At 37.0% G+C, this 17,440-nt stretch overlaps 3 protein-coding genes across 3 annotated transcripts; all 3 read right to left on the minus strand.

Annotated features, from left to right (window-relative positions):
* Positions 1-94: 94 nt before the first annotated feature.
* Positions 95-6,184, minus strand: LOC132190606 (uncharacterized). Its single transcript, XM_059605641.1, has 7 exons — positions 5,734-6,184; positions 5,474-5,616; positions 4,152-4,423; positions 3,194-3,348; positions 2,145-2,407; positions 912-974; positions 95-563 (listed from the first exon to the last, which is right to left on the minus strand). Exons 1-7 carry the CDS (start codon positions 5,999-6,001, stop codon positions 306-308), a joined length of 1,422 nt encoding a protein of 473 aa, XP_059461624.1. The 5' UTR covers positions 6,002-6,184; the 3' UTR covers positions 95-305.
* A 721-nt stretch (positions 6,185-6,905) lies between these two features.
* LOC132189332 (peroxidase 9) lies at positions 6,906-8,802 on the minus strand. Its single transcript, XM_059604032.1, has 4 exons — positions 8,530-8,802; positions 8,088-8,279; positions 7,514-7,679; positions 6,906-7,436 (listed from the first exon to the last, which is right to left on the minus strand). The coding sequence occupies exons 1-4, from the start codon at positions 8,794-8,796 to the stop codon at positions 7,024-7,026; spliced, it is 1,038 nt and encodes a 345-aa protein (XP_059460015.1). The 5' UTR covers positions 8,797-8,802; the 3' UTR covers positions 6,906-7,023.
* A 755-nt stretch (positions 8,803-9,557) lies between these two features.
* On the minus strand, positions 9,558-16,259 carry LOC132189331 (uncharacterized). Its single transcript, XM_059604031.1, has 13 exons — positions 15,787-16,259; positions 14,994-15,136; positions 14,512-14,628; positions 13,662-13,776; positions 13,232-13,369; positions 12,927-13,022; positions 12,720-12,833; positions 12,419-12,487; positions 12,150-12,220; positions 11,981-12,074; positions 11,015-11,143; positions 10,785-10,874; positions 9,558-9,863 (listed from the first exon to the last, which is right to left on the minus strand). Exons 1-13 carry the CDS (start codon positions 16,165-16,167, stop codon positions 9,771-9,773), a joined length of 1,650 nt encoding a protein of 549 aa, XP_059460014.1. The 5' UTR covers positions 16,168-16,259; the 3' UTR covers positions 9,558-9,770.
* Between the last annotated feature and the right edge of the window lie 1,181 nt (positions 16,260-17,440).

Here is a 17,440-nt window from a genome sequence, read left to right on the forward strand (position 1 = left end):
TCAAACGTGGTCGTTTGGACCACCTCACAGCATACTTAACCCAGCATGATCAACGGAAAATTACCAGGCCTATCCTTGTATTGTTGGACATACATGAGCAAGGGAATTTTCAATTAAAAACTGCCATAACTCCTCTCCTTTTCAGAGTCTTCAAACATCCTATAAACAACAGAGGAAACTAACTACAATATCACAACCCACTTTTGCTATCTATAAAGTATAACGACCTTTGAGGCATATGAGATTCGCCATTACATTTGGATTTGGGTAATTTTTCATTCGATTGAAGTGAGTGCCGGTCGAAGTCAAGAACTAGAGTGGGTCTTTGCCCTCTGAAGAACTTCCTTCAAAACCAGAGCTATTCTCTGTGACATGTGGTGCTCCAGAAACCTCTCCTTCACTCTCTCATATCCTTTCTTTCCCATTGTTAGCCTCCTTTCTACATGTGTGGCCAATTTGACAATGTTATTTGCAAGAGGTGTCACACCTTCTTTCCCAACAGGATGCAAAAAACCAGTTGTCCCATTCACCACTATTTCCAAGGTTCCTCCAGCTGCTGTGCCCTGTAAATAATATAACGTCAGTAACAAAAATAATTGAGCCCAAGAAATGAACTACTGAACACTACAAAAAAGAAGAAGAAAGAACAACAATTTTTTAACGTGTCTACAGTAACACACTTTTTGCCACGTCACTAATTACTGACGTGGTAATTACTGCCACGTCAAGAAAAACCTTATTGACGTGTTGAATTTGCCACGTCAATAATTAATTAATTAATTAATAATATTAATTATTTGTTTTTAAAAAAAAATTAGGTAACAAAATTTAATTGTGTTACTGTAAACACATCAAAAAATCCTCTTTTTTTTTAAAAATTTTTTTGTAGTGATATGTAATGAAGGACTTACCAATACAGGCAGCTGAAAGGCCATTGCTTCGATGGTTATCCTCCCAAAGCACTCTCCCCGGGCCTACACATGAATTGAGCAAGTTCAAACACTTGGAATGGAGCACAAAACGAATAAAAACGACATAGATTCCATGAAATGAAAATTAAACCAAAGAACAGAAGCAATGAAACAATGGAAGGCACGTGTGGTGATATTCATAGTGCAGCTTAATTAATATAACACCAATTTTTTTATTCTCTTTTGGTTAGGAACTTGCCAGCCAAGATAACAGAGACATCATATAGCATGGGAATCACCTCAATTAGCATTTTTTTTAATCATATTATCGTGTTTCAAATGAACAAGAATTTTTCTTCATATACAAAATTGACTATATGCAAATAGTCAGTAATTAGATGTTGGACCCAACAAAGTCTTGCATATTTTCAGTTTAGCTTTTCTACATGAAGGCAGCAGCTGCCTCGCCTTCTTTGTTTGTGGAGCAGCTTTTGGCGTGATTTTGTGAGTTGATCAAGCAATCCCAACAAGGAGAATACTGCCCGATAGTTCTACTTTTCAAACAGCAAACAGCAATGATATGAAGAATTACAGGCACTGCAACTAGAAATACAAAAGTATACAATAAGAAAAAGCTGCAAAGAGGTTTGTCATTTTCATAAAGGTCATGCTCTCACTCTGGAGTCTTAAACAGCCATAATTGTGCATCATATGTCCCTTTCAGAGCAAATCTCAAGAAACGATCCAAAAGAGAACTGTGATAGAGACTATACAGTACATAGTTTTTTGTTTGTTTTCATCATCACCATCTTCTTTGAATTAATTTCCTTAGCAATGACAAGAGGTGACCATGCACAAAAACCACAACGGTAGGGCAACCCAGCAAATTCTTCTTTTATTATTTTATTTTTTAATTCTTGGTTTTTGATAGGGATATATACAACTCACCTAATCTGCCTCGGATGGAAGCCCTAACTTTACTACTCTCCACCCCTTACTTATGGGGTAGGGGATGGCAGTTAGTTCAAGGACCATTATTGCATTAGCAAATTGCCCTTATCAAGAGGGCAGGGCGGGGGGACCATGAATAGAGGAAGCAGTTATAATGATTATGGATGAAAACAAAGGCCAAGGTTGTCATATCATTCACACACATTAATAGCAGAAAGAGTAAATTATATAATATAAGAACTGTTTCTACACAAATTCACATGATATATTAGCAGAAACCACCTGTGAGTTCTGAACAAGAACATCAATGGAAGCCAGATAAGGAGCTACTGTCAGGGTTTTGTTGACAAAGTGAACATGATCCTGAATCTTGTTCTCTAGTACAAAGTTCCGCAGTTCCATCTCATACTTTGTCTGAGTATTCATGTCACTTCCCACTATTACTGCATGAATTGGTGGCACCTGCAGTTTCTTCTCTTTGATAAGTTGCATACTTTCATAAAAGGAACGAAGAAATAGATCCTGACCCTTCCCACGTGAAACACCTGTTATATCATGATGTTGCTCAGAAGATATTTTATTTCAAGTACTATCACATATGGATCTCTAGGATAGTACAGAGACAAAGAACTACTTTGGCAACATAATGCAACAAATTGAATGCTATATATCCTAGAAAGATAATACCAAGCTGCAAAAGGTGCCATCCTAGAATGGAAAGACGGGAAATATGATAACAATTTGGAAAGTAGGGTTGACTTCTTTACAACACCATAATGTTAAGAAAACGTGGAAGAGAACACAAATTACCACTTTACTTAGAAAATGTAAAACCATGCACATTGAGGTTCATGTACTGCTATTGAGAATCGAGAATGTTCTCAAGAAAATCTTAGTTCTTGGGAGACACACATCCTGTTTAGAGCTTACTAGTTTGCCTCAACCCAACACCCCATCCCCACAAAACACACACTCACACACAAAAGGAAAAGAAAAATAGGACCTTCCAAAAGAAAAGATGTGAAAGCATTGATGGACAGACTCTAGCAGATTGCAGGCATGCATGAAGTGATAAAATGCACGAGGATATGCAAGACTAAGCATGGTAAACAATGCAGCTAAAGATGCAGTAAATATAAAAATTCACACAAAGTCTCAAAACAGTGTCAGTTTAGTTGGTTAGAACCCACACATTCATGCCATATAGTCATATTTCTTCGAAGAAAAAGTGGAATCTTTTGTAGTTGCAAACAAGTTAATATACAAGACAACTATTCACCAATCAGACTGACCCAGGAGAATGTTTTATCTCATCAACAAGGAGAGCATACTGTTTATGATGGCAAAAATTAAATCTTCATTCCGCACTCCAAGAGACTCTCGGACATGCTCACGGAGAATTCTCTTGGCTACACTATCTTCAGCAACCTCCATTAGTTCCTTGCTATTCCCAAGGTGTACGACATAGGTTTCAGGCATTTTAATCCTGTGAAGCATAGAAGGGGGTACATATATGAGAAAAGGTAAATAGCAGAACACATATTAAAGTGTTCTCAATTATATCTACAGAATCAAGACTATTAGGTAACAAAAAGCATATATCAATTCTATGTGACATACTACGTCAACAAAAAAGTACTTCTACAGTTCTTTGGCACACAACACACACCTTGTTGTCTCTTTAAGATTTTTAATGCAATCCCAACCATTAAGCCATGTTTCTCCTTGCTCACCCCATTGTGTCTTTTCTAGTCCCATTTCTTTTTAACTTCTTGCATGGAAAGAGAGGATCTAGCAAGGAAAATTAATAGAACACAATGCTGACCAGCAATGGTCTGATTCTCCAGAAATGCACCCTATACCTCACAGAGGCCCATGCAAAAGGGAATTTAGCGCTTCTTGCTCTGTGAAACGTCACAGATGCATTACATAAAGCGCCATGCCAGCTGCCAAATTCCTGAAATGTTGGCACTTTGCATGTCTAATAACTTAACACACCCCCCCCACCAAAAAAAAAAAAAGAAAAAAAAAGCCCACCAAAACATGTGAAAAATTGAAACATATCGTTATAGTTCGATCAAGGATGACCATCCAGATGCTAGAGAAAAAATTGATGCAAGAGGGTGCATCAAAAAGCAATCAGTTCAAGACATCTTAAATCAAGAAACTGAAGGCAGACAAAACATTCAATGCACAGAAGATTATTATTCTGTTGTGATATAGAAAAACATCAAGAATTAAATGAAAATGAAAAACAGAACCGCATGCAGATTGATGTTAGTAACATACCCTAAACGCTCTCGAGTCCTGTTCTTCCAGTATTCTGCAGTTGTATGTGAATCAATCATGGCACCTGCAACAAAAGGGAGGTGCTTAACATACTCCACTTTGAAATAATGCCCTCTCATCTCATGAATCCACCACAAAACCTTTGGAAGAACATGAGGAACTTTTTCCTTGAGAACAACATCCAGCCATTTCCCAGCAACAGCAGTATTTAAAATGACCAAATCGGCTTTAAGAGCTGTATCTATAGATTTTTGACCCTTTGCAGATAACACCTAACAGTATTAGAGAATTCAAAATTAGAAGGCCAACATTTTAGCGGGCACAACAAATGCCACTTTCTCTGTCTCAAGTTAGAAGAAATGAAACAAGCCAACAGATATGCAAGCCCAATTAAGGACAAATAAGCCAGAATGCAGTCTAGGGCATGAGTTAAGCCTTTTCTTGAAAATAATCTAAAAGCTCATCACTCAAGCATTATCATTACAAAGGGTTGGTTCATAGGACAATTATGTCACGTTTATGATTAATGAACAAAAGCTTTATCAGGTACCCAAATAGATCAAAAGCACGACCATAAAACAATGCACTGAAGCCTAAGTCCCATATAAAAAGATTCTTAACCTGAAGTTTTATCCTCTGAAATAAAATTGAAGGCAGGTCAATGTCAAAAATTAATGAATTGATATAACAAGCCTTAAGCCCATATAGCATAACTCTGTGCAGCACCATTCATTTTATCTGACAAACAAGCTTCTCTAAACTTCAATCTCTAACATCATCGCAGAAAATGATATTTTTGATTCAGGACGATGTTTGACCCTTGTTTTAGCTCGAACTGTAACTTGACTCTATCACTTAATATTAAAAGCTTTTCTCTAAAGGCCATTACCCAATGTTGGACCCAGTTCTCTTCAGCATTCTTACAAGATGCGCCCACTCTCCACATTCAAACCCATGCACTTATGCATAACTACCTGAGACTATTACCCATTGCACCAAATGATGGCCCTTATTAACAACTTTTCTGTATTGATAAATCTATTTTCTTTTCGAAACAAAAGAGCTAATAATGCTAGATTAACCACACAGCTTCTATACCATCTTCAACACCACCAATTATTAACAAATCTAAGCCTTCAGTCCTGACAGCTTCTAGCAAACTAACAAATGCTAGATTACCCACAGACCCTCTTTGCTTCAAAATGGGATATCAGAACCATGAAATTAACTACTAAGTACAAGGAAAGACATTGAGAAAACATTTCTTAAGTAAGCAGAAGCTCCGCATTTTATTAAGCAAACTGAGAACTTGAATTAATAACCTGCACCCCTCGGTCCAACATCTTATGCTCCAAACTGTAAACGACATCGTCTGGTTCCGCTGGTTTCTGGTTCGTAATCCAAACAACCTCCGAGCCCACACCCCTCAATAGAAATGCTAGCTCCATTAACAACAAAGGCCCACCTGTACACAAATTAAAAAAGAAAAAGAAAATAAACATTTTTCTTTTCTTTTATTCCTTAAATATATCATTCTTTCCTGAGAAGTGAGAACCAAACGCAAAATAAACATAAAGAGTACCGGAAAGAGAGAGCTCGTGGGAAACCATGAGGACGAGCTTCGACTTCATGAAATCGAGAGGATTCGAAGCGTAAATCTGAGAGTTTGTATCTTTTTCCTCTCCAAAATGCTTATTAATACTACTAGTACTGCTAGTATTGGTGGGGCAGGAATCGAATGCCGTTCTCATGAAGAACACCATTGCAGAGGAGAGCGAGAACAATGCCAGAATCATCAGCAGCCACCGCTTCTTCTGAATCGCCACCGCCCACGCGCTCTGTTTCCCCATTCTCGAATTTCGTTCGAACCTATTGTTTTTGCTACAAAGAATTTCGCATTCTAGGGTTTTCGGTTCCGATCTGGTGCGGCAACTCGAACGTGCATGGATCTTGAGAATCTTTGGTAGCTACGGAAGATGTGGGCGATCAGTGACAGTAATCACTGGGAAACAACGTAGTCCATAGAGGAAGTGAATACACTGCTTCGGCATTTTGAAAGAAGAAGATGAGCTCGATGAGTTTCTTGGGCTTGAAATTTACCAGAGTGGGCTTAGAAGAATACAAAGGACTTTTGGTCGTGGGCCTGAAAAATTACTCAACGCTCTGTCGGTTGTTGGGCTTTATTTGTGCCTTAATCCTGTTTGGGCCGTAATTTTTAGGATAACTTACTTGAGGTTAAAGACTAGGAAAAATATAAAATTGGCTTCAACCATTTGAAACAATGAAATTAGCTCTTGGGAGTATAAAAATTGGCTAGAGACTCTTTGTAGCAAGCAAAAATACAAATAGGTTCTTGCAATTAATTACCATCTAAAGCTTTGATGAAAATCATTAGAGTGTCATGTTAGCACCAATTACATTGTGATGCATGTAACTTATAATAAAAATTATAAAAAATATAACATAAATATAAAAAAGACAACGCCAAGTAGTGATGTGGGAAAAAATTAAGTTTAGTCGTTACGCAATTTTAATTTAATTCTTTTTTATTTATTTAGACAATTAAGTTTTTAGGTTTTTCTCCTATTTCAAATGGGTCATTATGATGATTAACGGTAAATCACATCAAACCAATCAATTAATGGCACGTGACCTTGATTTGACATATGATATACCAAATTTCAAATATAGTTGATTTTTAGTAGAAGGGTTGAGAATAAAAGGCAGTTGGATACGTCTTAATTTAATCTCACACTGACCATTAGCTTTACCAAACACATTACAAAATACAAACCCCATAGAATAAGAGGCCAAACACAACAGAAAAAAAGCATATAATAAACAAGCCGATCGAACAGTTGATTGATATGGCTCAGTTAAGTCGGCGACAGTTCTTCCTAACTTCACCCTTGAAGCCCGTGAGAGGGCTGATGCTGCCCATCTTGACCATCGACTTAGCAAACTGGTCGAAGAACAAGCCCTCATCCTCAGCATATTTCTTGACCAATTCCATGGTCGTCCCAACACTTCCTGTAAAAAGCACTTCATCCGAGGTAAGAAGCCCTTTTCCCCACAGGAGGAGCTTGAAATAGGTGTTGTCAAATCTTGCTGGGGAGGCGAAGTCCAAGGGAGAGATGTTGTTGTCTCCACCGTTCCTGGGACAAACAGATTTCAAGCCATAGTAGTAGGCTTTCTCCAGAGTCTGGTCGGGTTGGTTGTTTCCATTTTGGTTGTAGAGCCTCTGCTTGAATGTCGTACACCTTGCAACTCCAATTGTATGCCCACCTGCAATGTGATAATAATACTCAGAGAGATTGAAAAAACAGAGAGATTTTTGACATCTTGAAGATAACCAAATTTACCTGAGAGTGCAACAAGGTCAACTTCGTTGAGCCCTTGACGCTTGAAAAATGTTATGAGGTTTTGGACAGTAGAGTTTGGTGGTGGAATGTTGTTGTTTGAGGCACTGATGCTTGCTGTCTTTGAGTCCCTCCTTCCCAATGGGAGCTCCCAGTTCGGTCCACCGCTCTGTTTTAACACACCCAACAAACTTAGAGATCTTTATAATTGTGTTTGAAATATAGAGTTTTTAAGTAAAAAAATATATATATTTTAGCAAAAGCTTTATTTTTAAGTTTTTGTCAAAAATATTTTTTAGCCATTTTTAAGTTTTTAGACCCTTAAAAGTACTTTCAATTTTTTTACCAAACGAATGTTTTTTTTTTTTTTTAAACGGATTTTTTGAGTCTTAAACGTTTTTATAGGCTTCTTAAATGCACACCTAAACAGGTCCTTAGAAGTTAGAAGGCCATTAGAAGCTTTCTTCTATTCTTCTATCAACTTCCTTCTAAGGACATGTCTTAAAGCAAATTATGTTTTTGTAAGCGTGTTTTTAAACCAAATCGCGGAAAGATTAGTTTGAGGGCTTTGGCTTACTAATACAGTGGAGCCACGAGCAGCAAGGGCCAGAATGTCTGCACAAGAGACAGTATTAGGACATGCTTCTTCTAACTTGGCCTTGATCTCATCAATCACTTGAAAGCCTCTGAGAGAATTCCTGTTTGGCAAAGACTTCTTTTCACTGACTATTGTGGAACTATCATCCAACAATACAGATGCGTCACAGCCCTGTAAAAATGAGAAAGTTGGATCATTTATGCAAGTGATAACAAGCAAAAGTTCAATTTAATAATGACTCTTTTTGTTCGTGCATTTTAGGAAAAGGGTTATGATGTGACGTAAAGATGAAAATAGTTTTTGTGTTTTAAAAAGTGTCTTGTGTTTGAGTTGTTTGTTAATGTTTTTGTTTTGATATGAGAAAACAAAAGACAAAACACAAAAGTTTTATTGAAGGAAACCATTAAACAAAGTCGAGAACCTGGGCAAAGCAATCATGGAAGTGAAGCCTAAGCAAAGAGGCAGCCATTCTGGGCTCATTGGCAATGGCCCTCTCCAACACTGATATGACAATCTCATCAGCTTGGGGGCATGAGAACTGATAGAATTCAGGGTAAAGGCCAAAAGAAAATCCACCATTTCCACCAGGGCCACCCCAGCCAAAATTGAAGCCAGGGTGAGCTGAGGAGAGTGTGGCTGAGAGAAAAGCTATTGCTGTGAGAGCAAGAGTAAATTTGAAGCACTCCATTGATGACTCAAACTATAACTGCAAGCTTCAGAGATTCTGCTCGCATATATATAGAGCTCAGAAGATCAAATCAACCACTCTCCCTACCAAATCCTCTCACCTAATATGGACAGAGGAGTGACCAAGTCCAACTTTATGCACCCCTCTTTTTGGCACAAGAGTTGTGTGTCTGAGACAGAAGAGGGATTTGGTATTGACATTGTTTCTGGTATTACCTGCTCCAAGGACAAATTTGGATCCATCTGCTTTCTGTATTCTTGTGTCCAGTGTGAATCTTTCTTTTTATCAACCTTTAGACTTCAAATGAACACTCTAGACAGCAGTACATACACCAGAATTCTAATTCAAAAGAATGCCGACTTAAATCTAATTGGAATTCTTCCATTCAATAAAGTCTTTAACCTTTTTGATAGATGGAATTCTCCTTTTATCATTTAAAGGAGCAGCTCAACGCAATTGTTTGGTTTTATGTATTTTACACACTTGCTTCCTTGGGGGGAGAAAAATAATTCAACATAATGCTGGCTTAATTCTTATAGGAGGACTTCTGGGATTTGTTCCTTAAGAAGTCTGCTACATTTTGTAGTCTCCAAAAGAACCCGCAAATGAAACAACCGATTTTGTATGCCAGCTTCTATAAATAAACATGGCAAGTGGCTTGATTATCTTTGAGAACGTTATCAGAAGACTTAACATGAAAAGAAAAAAAATGAATTAAATATTTCAGGCCTGCTAGTTTTATGGTTTCTTACACTTCCAAATGAAAATAAAAGCAGGCCACTCTTTATACAAACCTTAGGCAGATTTATGATAGTATGTTACAAGAAGGGCTGTACAGACTATAACCAATCTCTCTCTCTCTCTCTCTCTCTCTCTCTCTCTCCCGGAACAATTGCTTGTCAGATGGAAGTACACAAGACATCAATGATTAGGAGACATCAAAGAAGTAAATACTGGATGGTTATTTAAGAAGGCTATGATATACACAGTTGCCTCATTGGTGTGAGCAGCCTTGCAAAGCGGAGGGGAACATGCGCCTTGACCAACGTCCCATTTTCTGTATACTCCTGCAAATTTTGAAGGCAAAAAAAGATGAGAAACTAACACAAAGAAAACTAAAGAGGCATTGTGTTAATAAAAATGAGGGCTGCCTAATCCATTCTCAGAAAGCAAAACCATCATTTCAGATGCCGATTACTCATATATTGCTCATTTTGCCTTAACTATATAGCTCGGTCAAGTGAGCATATGGCTAAACTTTCTTTACTAATTCCACCAAAGGCCCAATTGTCTCTCTTGTCCCCTATTTGAATCTGATTACAGATCAATGTAAGACCAACCATATGTTCCATAGTACTTTAAACCATCTAAATTGAGCTCTCTCTCTCTCTCTCTCTCTCTTTCTCTCTGGAGCATTTAACACCACCCTGACAAGCTGCAACATCCCCCAACCCTGGCCCCACAAAATGACAGTCGTGTGATTTGCAAGTTGCAATATAGGGTGAGGCAGTGAGAACAACTTGGTAATGGAAGTGGTGGTGGTACAAGGATAAAGGAATTATTGCCTTTTCAAGCAAGAATTTTCTGCTTTTTCACAAAGCAACTTATTGGTGTTTTTCCTTTTAGAGTATTACAACTAAATTCGTCGCCAAACACATTTGTTTTAACTTGTCTTTCACTTCGAAAAGCTAGAAGAGCACTTTAAAGATGCTATCTAAAGGACCCTTGAGATGCAGGATGTAACGACTACATAAACCACTAGACTTGAGGAATGTAACCAGGCCGCAGACTACCACTCACTGATAATCAAATACAAGGAGTCTAAGAATGCTTAATGGAGAGAGTAAGGGGGGAAGAATGCTAAATAAAACAGGAGGGTACTAAGACTCAATAGAATAATTAGCAATAAACTTACAAGAATCGGAACAAAGACAGATAAGGGTAAACTAAAAGAAAAAGAATCAATTCAAAATCCTGCAAATACTTACAGCTCTCTCAACCATTCCAACCTGATGTATGGTACTCAGGAGCTCTCCTTTTTCAAACGGGATTAAAGCTTCCACCCAAACCATAGAATCCTGTCATGCATGAGATTTACTTAATTTTATTAGCATAACTATTTAATCACAACACAGACCCTCCTTGACTATCAGCTATCAGAAACAAGGAAAACTAACTAATTTAAAGGACACAGAAAATACTGATGTCAACTTACTACCTTCAATTTTTCTTGAACCGCATCGCAAAATTCGTGTAAGCCTTCACCATTCAAAGCAGATATGCATACAACATCTTCTCTCTTCTCCGCTTCCAACTTGATTTTTTGAGGATCCCTAGCCTTATCAACCTGCCATAAGCAATTGTGAAAGTCAGGCCACTATCAATGTCATCTTTGACCTCACGAAGGAAGGAATGAAACCTAAGCCCTCCCAACCAAATAGTAAACTGACAATCTCACCTAGAAGCTTCACGTTAATCATAAACTATAAATACAACCATCTAGCCTATTCATGGTTTATAAGCAGGACATAGAGTATGCATACAAGTGATAAATTTGATGGATCATGTTAAGGACATCAACACATTAAAGAGTAGTTCAGTAGGACTATAATATAACATATTGAGACACTACTTTACTCAAAATTTTAAACCGATGGGTCTGAGCTCAATTATGTTATATTAACCACTCACACTAGTAAGATCTTTTCAATGTGGGACAACTTTTTGTATTCACACGTGTATACTCAAAAAAATTACATAACAGTGCTTTTAAATTTGAAATTTCATAGAAGAAGCCTTATAGTGTGTGCAAAAAAAAAAAAAAGGACGGTCATGATCAACCAATTTACTTATTTCATACTCAATGCTTAGAAAGCTGGTTATCTACTCACTTGTATATCCTTAAGGGAATAATAGTAAGACACAATAGAATAAAGGTAAAAAAGAGAATACATAATTAAATACAATAGGTATCATTACCGATTTTATCAAGAAACAGGATATGAGAAAGGTCTATGGAAAAGAAAACATGCCATTCATACAAATTTTGACAGAGAACAGAACAAAAGAAAGGTAAAACCCACTATCTATGAAGATTCACAATTATAAGGAAAACACAAAGGCAATTAATTGTTTCACAATACTAATTTTGTAACTCCATCACCAAGAAAATATCTCCCCTTACCTTGTTCCATACCATCAACTTTGAAATTGATGACACATCTAGTTCTGACAGAACCTTCTCCACAGCTTCTATCTGTTGCTCTGCTAGAGGATGGCTGGAGTTCATAGCAATATATTATACTGCTAATTTTGAACAGCAATATCTCATCAACAGGTTTACCGTATTCTACCTGATGTCCACCACATGCACCATAAGCGATGACTCTGATATCTCCTCCAATGTAGCTCTGAAGGCAGCAACCTGAAAGAAGTAGTTGTTAGACATAAAAGATTTGTTCGACTTCACCCAAAGTTAGACTAATATTCTTCGAATTCTCTTCTTTAGTAATAATGTAAAGATGATTGAGAACAAACATAAGCAATACCAGCAGGCACTATAACATAAGACACGAGGAAGAAAATGATTCCAACAGAATCATCAATAGATTGAGGGTCTCACCAGTGTAGTTGGTAACTTTTGGATGAAACCAACCGTGTCTGTGAGAAGAAACTCCTTACCATTCTTCATCTGGACAGAAAGGCAGTGAGAAAAATCTCATGTTACCACCAGCAACTGTAAGTTAAAGCATAATTTAATACAGGAAACATTAGCATTTCAAATAAGCCTACACAGTGAGACCTATTCAAAGAAAGCACCACTGTCTAGAATGCTTGCTTCTCTAATTACATAATTGCATAGACAATAGTTTTAACTCATAAGAATGTTGTGACAAGAGTCTTCCCTGAATATATTGACTAACCTGCACCCTTCTTGTAGTTGGATCAAGGGTTGCAAATAACCGATCCTCGGCAAGAACATTAGCTCCAGTCAATCGATTTAAAAGTGTACTCTTTCCAGCATTTGTATACCCAACCTAAAATGTCACCCATGTCTACTTATATTAGCAACTGAAATGAACAAGTGACCTCATGGGTTTGAAAACCAAGAAATTCACGCATTTACTTACCAAAGATACTACTGGTACTGGTACAGACGTACGCCTGTTCCGATACTGCTTTCGATGTTTTCTAACTGATTCAAGCTCCTTTTTAAGAACACCAATCTAGCATTGCGAATGCGTATACAAACAAATTCAATTGCTAAAGATAAGAAAATAATAACATAAACTTTTGACAGAAACAACCATTATAGATGGTAACCACAAAGTCCAAAATATGAGAAATATAAAAGCAATAAAGCTTATATGTCTAGATCAATTTTCCGGTTATATGGATACTATTCTTTTAAAGCTTGTCAAGAAAGTTGACTTACTTGAGTACGTAAGATACGCTTATCCACTTCAATTTGTTTCTCACCCATCCCCTTCACCTGGCCTCCTGCTTGACGCTCAAGGTGAGTCCACATTTTTGTTAGTCGAGGTAACTGATACTCCATTTGTGCTAATGCAACCTAGAGAGAGAGCTCATAATTGTCAGTGTGAACCATTCAGTGTTTCTTCCTATTTCTATTTATTAGCAGGTGATGAGGTGTTCCAGCTCAGATGAAGAGTTGAAGAACTGTACAGCACCTACGTAGGTGGTAATACCTCAAACTATAAGAAAAGGACTAAAAGAATTTGGCATTTCACCTTATGGAGAGATATACTTCAGAAAACTATGATAAATCAACTATTCGAATTAAGCTGTTGGCATATTCTCAGAGATACTTAAAAAATTAAGTAAAAGCACTATAATAAATTTGCCTGTAAAGCTGCTTCATGTGTTGCTGCCCTCTGGTTAAAGATATCGAGGATGAGGGCAGTGCGGTCACAAACTCTAACATCTCCTCCAAAAGCCTTTTCCAAATTGCGCAATTGCCTAAGATTTTAGCATTTAAATGAAAAACATATTTAAAAATTCAAAATGTGCATAATAAAGAATTTGTGTAGCCCCCTAAGAATGTCAGAATAGGTAGTGTCAACAACATGTGCAGACATAATCACCGTATCAAATAATTACTTCTGATAAGAAGGGGGATGCCTATTATGATGCCATCTCAATGAAAAAGAAAAAAATAGATATCAAACAAACATGGTACACATGTTATGATCACATTGACTCCATGGCAAACAACACTATAAGTGATCTTATAACCTTCTTTCTCCAGTTTGCAAATCCTCATAAATTCCAGCAATGCAACAGTTAGAATTCACAGCGTACCAAGCTCTTAGATATAATCTAAGCATCAACTTTCTCCCATTTAAAACTGAAAGAAAACAAAATATACTAGTATAGTAGTAGTATGTAAAATTTTACTTTGTCGGACGAATAAGGTGAAAACAGCAGAAATCTTAATATGACCCAAATCAAAGCCTAAATACAGAAAACTCAATTATAGTAAAAAATTCTAAGTTTCATTGGCAGGAGTCCCTATGGCATTACAGGGTGATAGTAGTATAACAACAATAACAACAATAAATAAATAGCAAAAAAGAAGTGCAAGGAAACTAGGAAGATGCAGTATTGGCAAGATAAAATAGTATCATTATGAAAATCAATTTGAACAGGAAGCATATTTATAGACTAATAACCATAAAGTCAGAGGAATCTTACCCAGCTGAAAGCTCATCATCAAATATTACAGTCTCAACATCAAGTGCATGAATTGCAGTCTTAATCTCTGCAGCTTTGCCAGAACCAATATACGTCCTTGGGTTCGGAGAAGCTAGTCTGCAGGCATGTAATAAAGTAAAAAAATTGAGGTAAGAATGCCAATGGTTTAAGGATTCCTTAAAAATAATTACAAACGGTTTCATGTACATTGCTTGTCTAGCTACATGCTGAAAGAACATTGAAACAAAATCCTTAACATTGAGTGTGTCATATATGTGCAAGCTAGAGCATATATGGTTTATGTTTGTACAAAGGCACAAAATGACACCTTAGTTAGAAGCCTAGAGCCAATAAGTATGCGACGTATAGACTATGTTGGAGAAATGCACAATTGCTTAAATCTATTATATTTAATTTTAGCTGAGGTTGAACAGAAGTATCTTAGATGAGAAGAACCAGAGAAGTACTCCATAGATACTCACTTTTGATATGTGGAACCCACAACCAGAAGTCCAGCAGTGTCAGCCAGCTGAGCCAGTTCCTTGAGTGATTCGTCTATACCAAAAGAATCCTCTGTATCACCTTTACGCTCAACACCAACAAGGTAGGCTTTTTCTTCAAATACCTGAAAAGATGAATAGTCCAATTACCTCTCTTTTTTTCTCCCCCTTTTCATCTTCAGATAGAGCTTTACGAAGAAAAAAAATGACGAAGCAGAATAAGAATGTTTACGCTCACCAATAATCACACTCGTAATACTTGATATCTATAACAATTGTCAACCTCAATTCAGCCTTCTGAAATTTCTACAGATCACACCCTTCCCTTGTAACTGTTATTTCCCGAATTTACATCATTAGCATATTCCACCGTAGTAACTTCAACATTGTTCTAAGATATTATTGTTCGCCAGCCCAAAGAATAAATTATCACCGCTTATCCAAAAGCTTAAGGGAATATGGGTACTCCTCGATAAGTGAAACTCAACACATAGAATTTCTTAAATATAAATGGAAAATAAAGTGGAGTTAGGGTTTGAACTCAAAACCATACCATTATAAATTATCACTAAGGGAAAATGGTGGATTTAATTACGTCAATTTTATTCTAACACAAAAGAGCTTCTATCTTTTTCATCAAATCGAGCCAAGAAATAAAGTCCAACCAACCAAGCATTATTTAAACTAAATAAATTATTAAGTAATAATTCCAGTAACAAAATTGAAAGCCAAAGCAACGCTGAAACGTATAAAGAGATGGTTAAAAGAAACTGACCTCCCTGCCGTTTCGCAGCTTAAACCTATTATCGTCGTCTTCGTAGTCCTCTTTCTTCTTTTTGACTTTAGTGGAAGGACTTGGAGGTTTGGTGTCCGCGACTCCATTGAAGGCTCCATAGACCTCTTCTCGTTCCTCCTCCTCCCCCTCTCCCTCTTTAGTACTAACCACTGGGTTTACAAGAGACACGTCGTCAGAGGAAACGACTCTGGCGATGAGTCTAAAGGAAATATCGTTGTGGTTCGAGTGGTTTCTGAGAGTGAGAGCGGAAATTGGGCGATTAGGTTTTGGTGGTGGTGAAGTCCATGAAAGATTGCGTTCGTGGTTTGGAGGTAAGGGCCGAGAGATGCAGCAACAGCTAAATCCTCCGCTCATGATCATACTCTTTTGCTTTGCTTTCCACCACTTTCTTTCTTCTTCCTCCTCTCGATCACTCTGGTGCTGGTTTTTCAAGTATCAATTTCACTGGGACGTTTTTGTGGGTTTTCGTTACGTTTTGTTAACGGTCATAACGCCCAATATCGGATGGTCCATCAACTTCCGCGTGGCATGCGTTTCAGTGTGACTACACTGCCAAAACGACACCCCAGGTTTCTGACTTAAACGACGACGGCATGCCTTTCATGAAGCGCTACCTATTAGCTTCTCAGACGACAGCCATCCTTTGATACTCGACAATCCGTTTTGGGACTGCCTTTTTTTTTTTTTTTCTTTTTCTTAATTAGGTGTTTAAATTGCTAATAATTTGGTCATACTTGCTTCTCACACGGGTTCTTTCATAAAAGTGCTTAAATTACTAGCAATTTAATTATAATATCTCATTTTATAAATGTTTAATTTCTAATTATTCACAATCGTAGATAAAAAGTATGCCAACTAAAATGTGCGTGAGGTGAATGGCAAAATGCAAACAAATAATTCACAAAATAAACCCCAAAATGTATTTTAAGAAAAAGGGAATTTTTCTTGTTATTTTTACTACCTTCGTTAATGATACTGTCAACAATATCTCAACAGGATTGTTGAAATAGTTATGATATCATGTTGAAATGATGATGATGTAAAAGCAATATAAAAAATAAATATAAAGAATTACGGGTAGTTCGGTGTTAGACACCTACATCCATCATTCGGAATACTTTTAAGTAGGGGTGTAAACGAGTCAAGCTTAAGTGAGCTTTCCTTGGTTGGGCTCGGCTTGTTTAAATTTTACTCGAACTCGAACTCAAGCTGAGCTTAAGGACGAGCCAAAAAAATTGAGCTCAAGCTCATAATAAATCGAGCCAGTTCACGAGCTGGCTCTTATATTTAATTTATTAATTTATTTTTTTATTATAAATTTAAACTTCAAGTACTCTTAAACGACTCAAGAAGCCAGCTTACATATAAGCATTTGCTTAGTCTGGCTAGCGAAGTATAGAGCTCGAGTCAATACAACAAGGCACTTGATTTCGAAGAGAAATGATATGCATCATTTTATAATAAAATGATGCTATTAAAAAAAAAAAAAAATCATCAATTTTTAATATTAATATGAGGAATTATGTGAATAACTATCAATTCGAACCTTATACGAGCTGCTCACGAGCTTAGCCGAGTCGAACCGAACTAGCTTCATTTAATATTCGAGCCAGGATTCGTGTTTACGAAACGC

This window comes from Corylus avellana, chromosome ca8, assembly GCF_901000735.1.
Source record: "Corylus avellana chromosome ca8, CavTom2PMs-1.0".
NCBI lineage: Eukaryota > Viridiplantae > Streptophyta > Magnoliopsida > Fagales > Betulaceae > Corylus > Corylus avellana.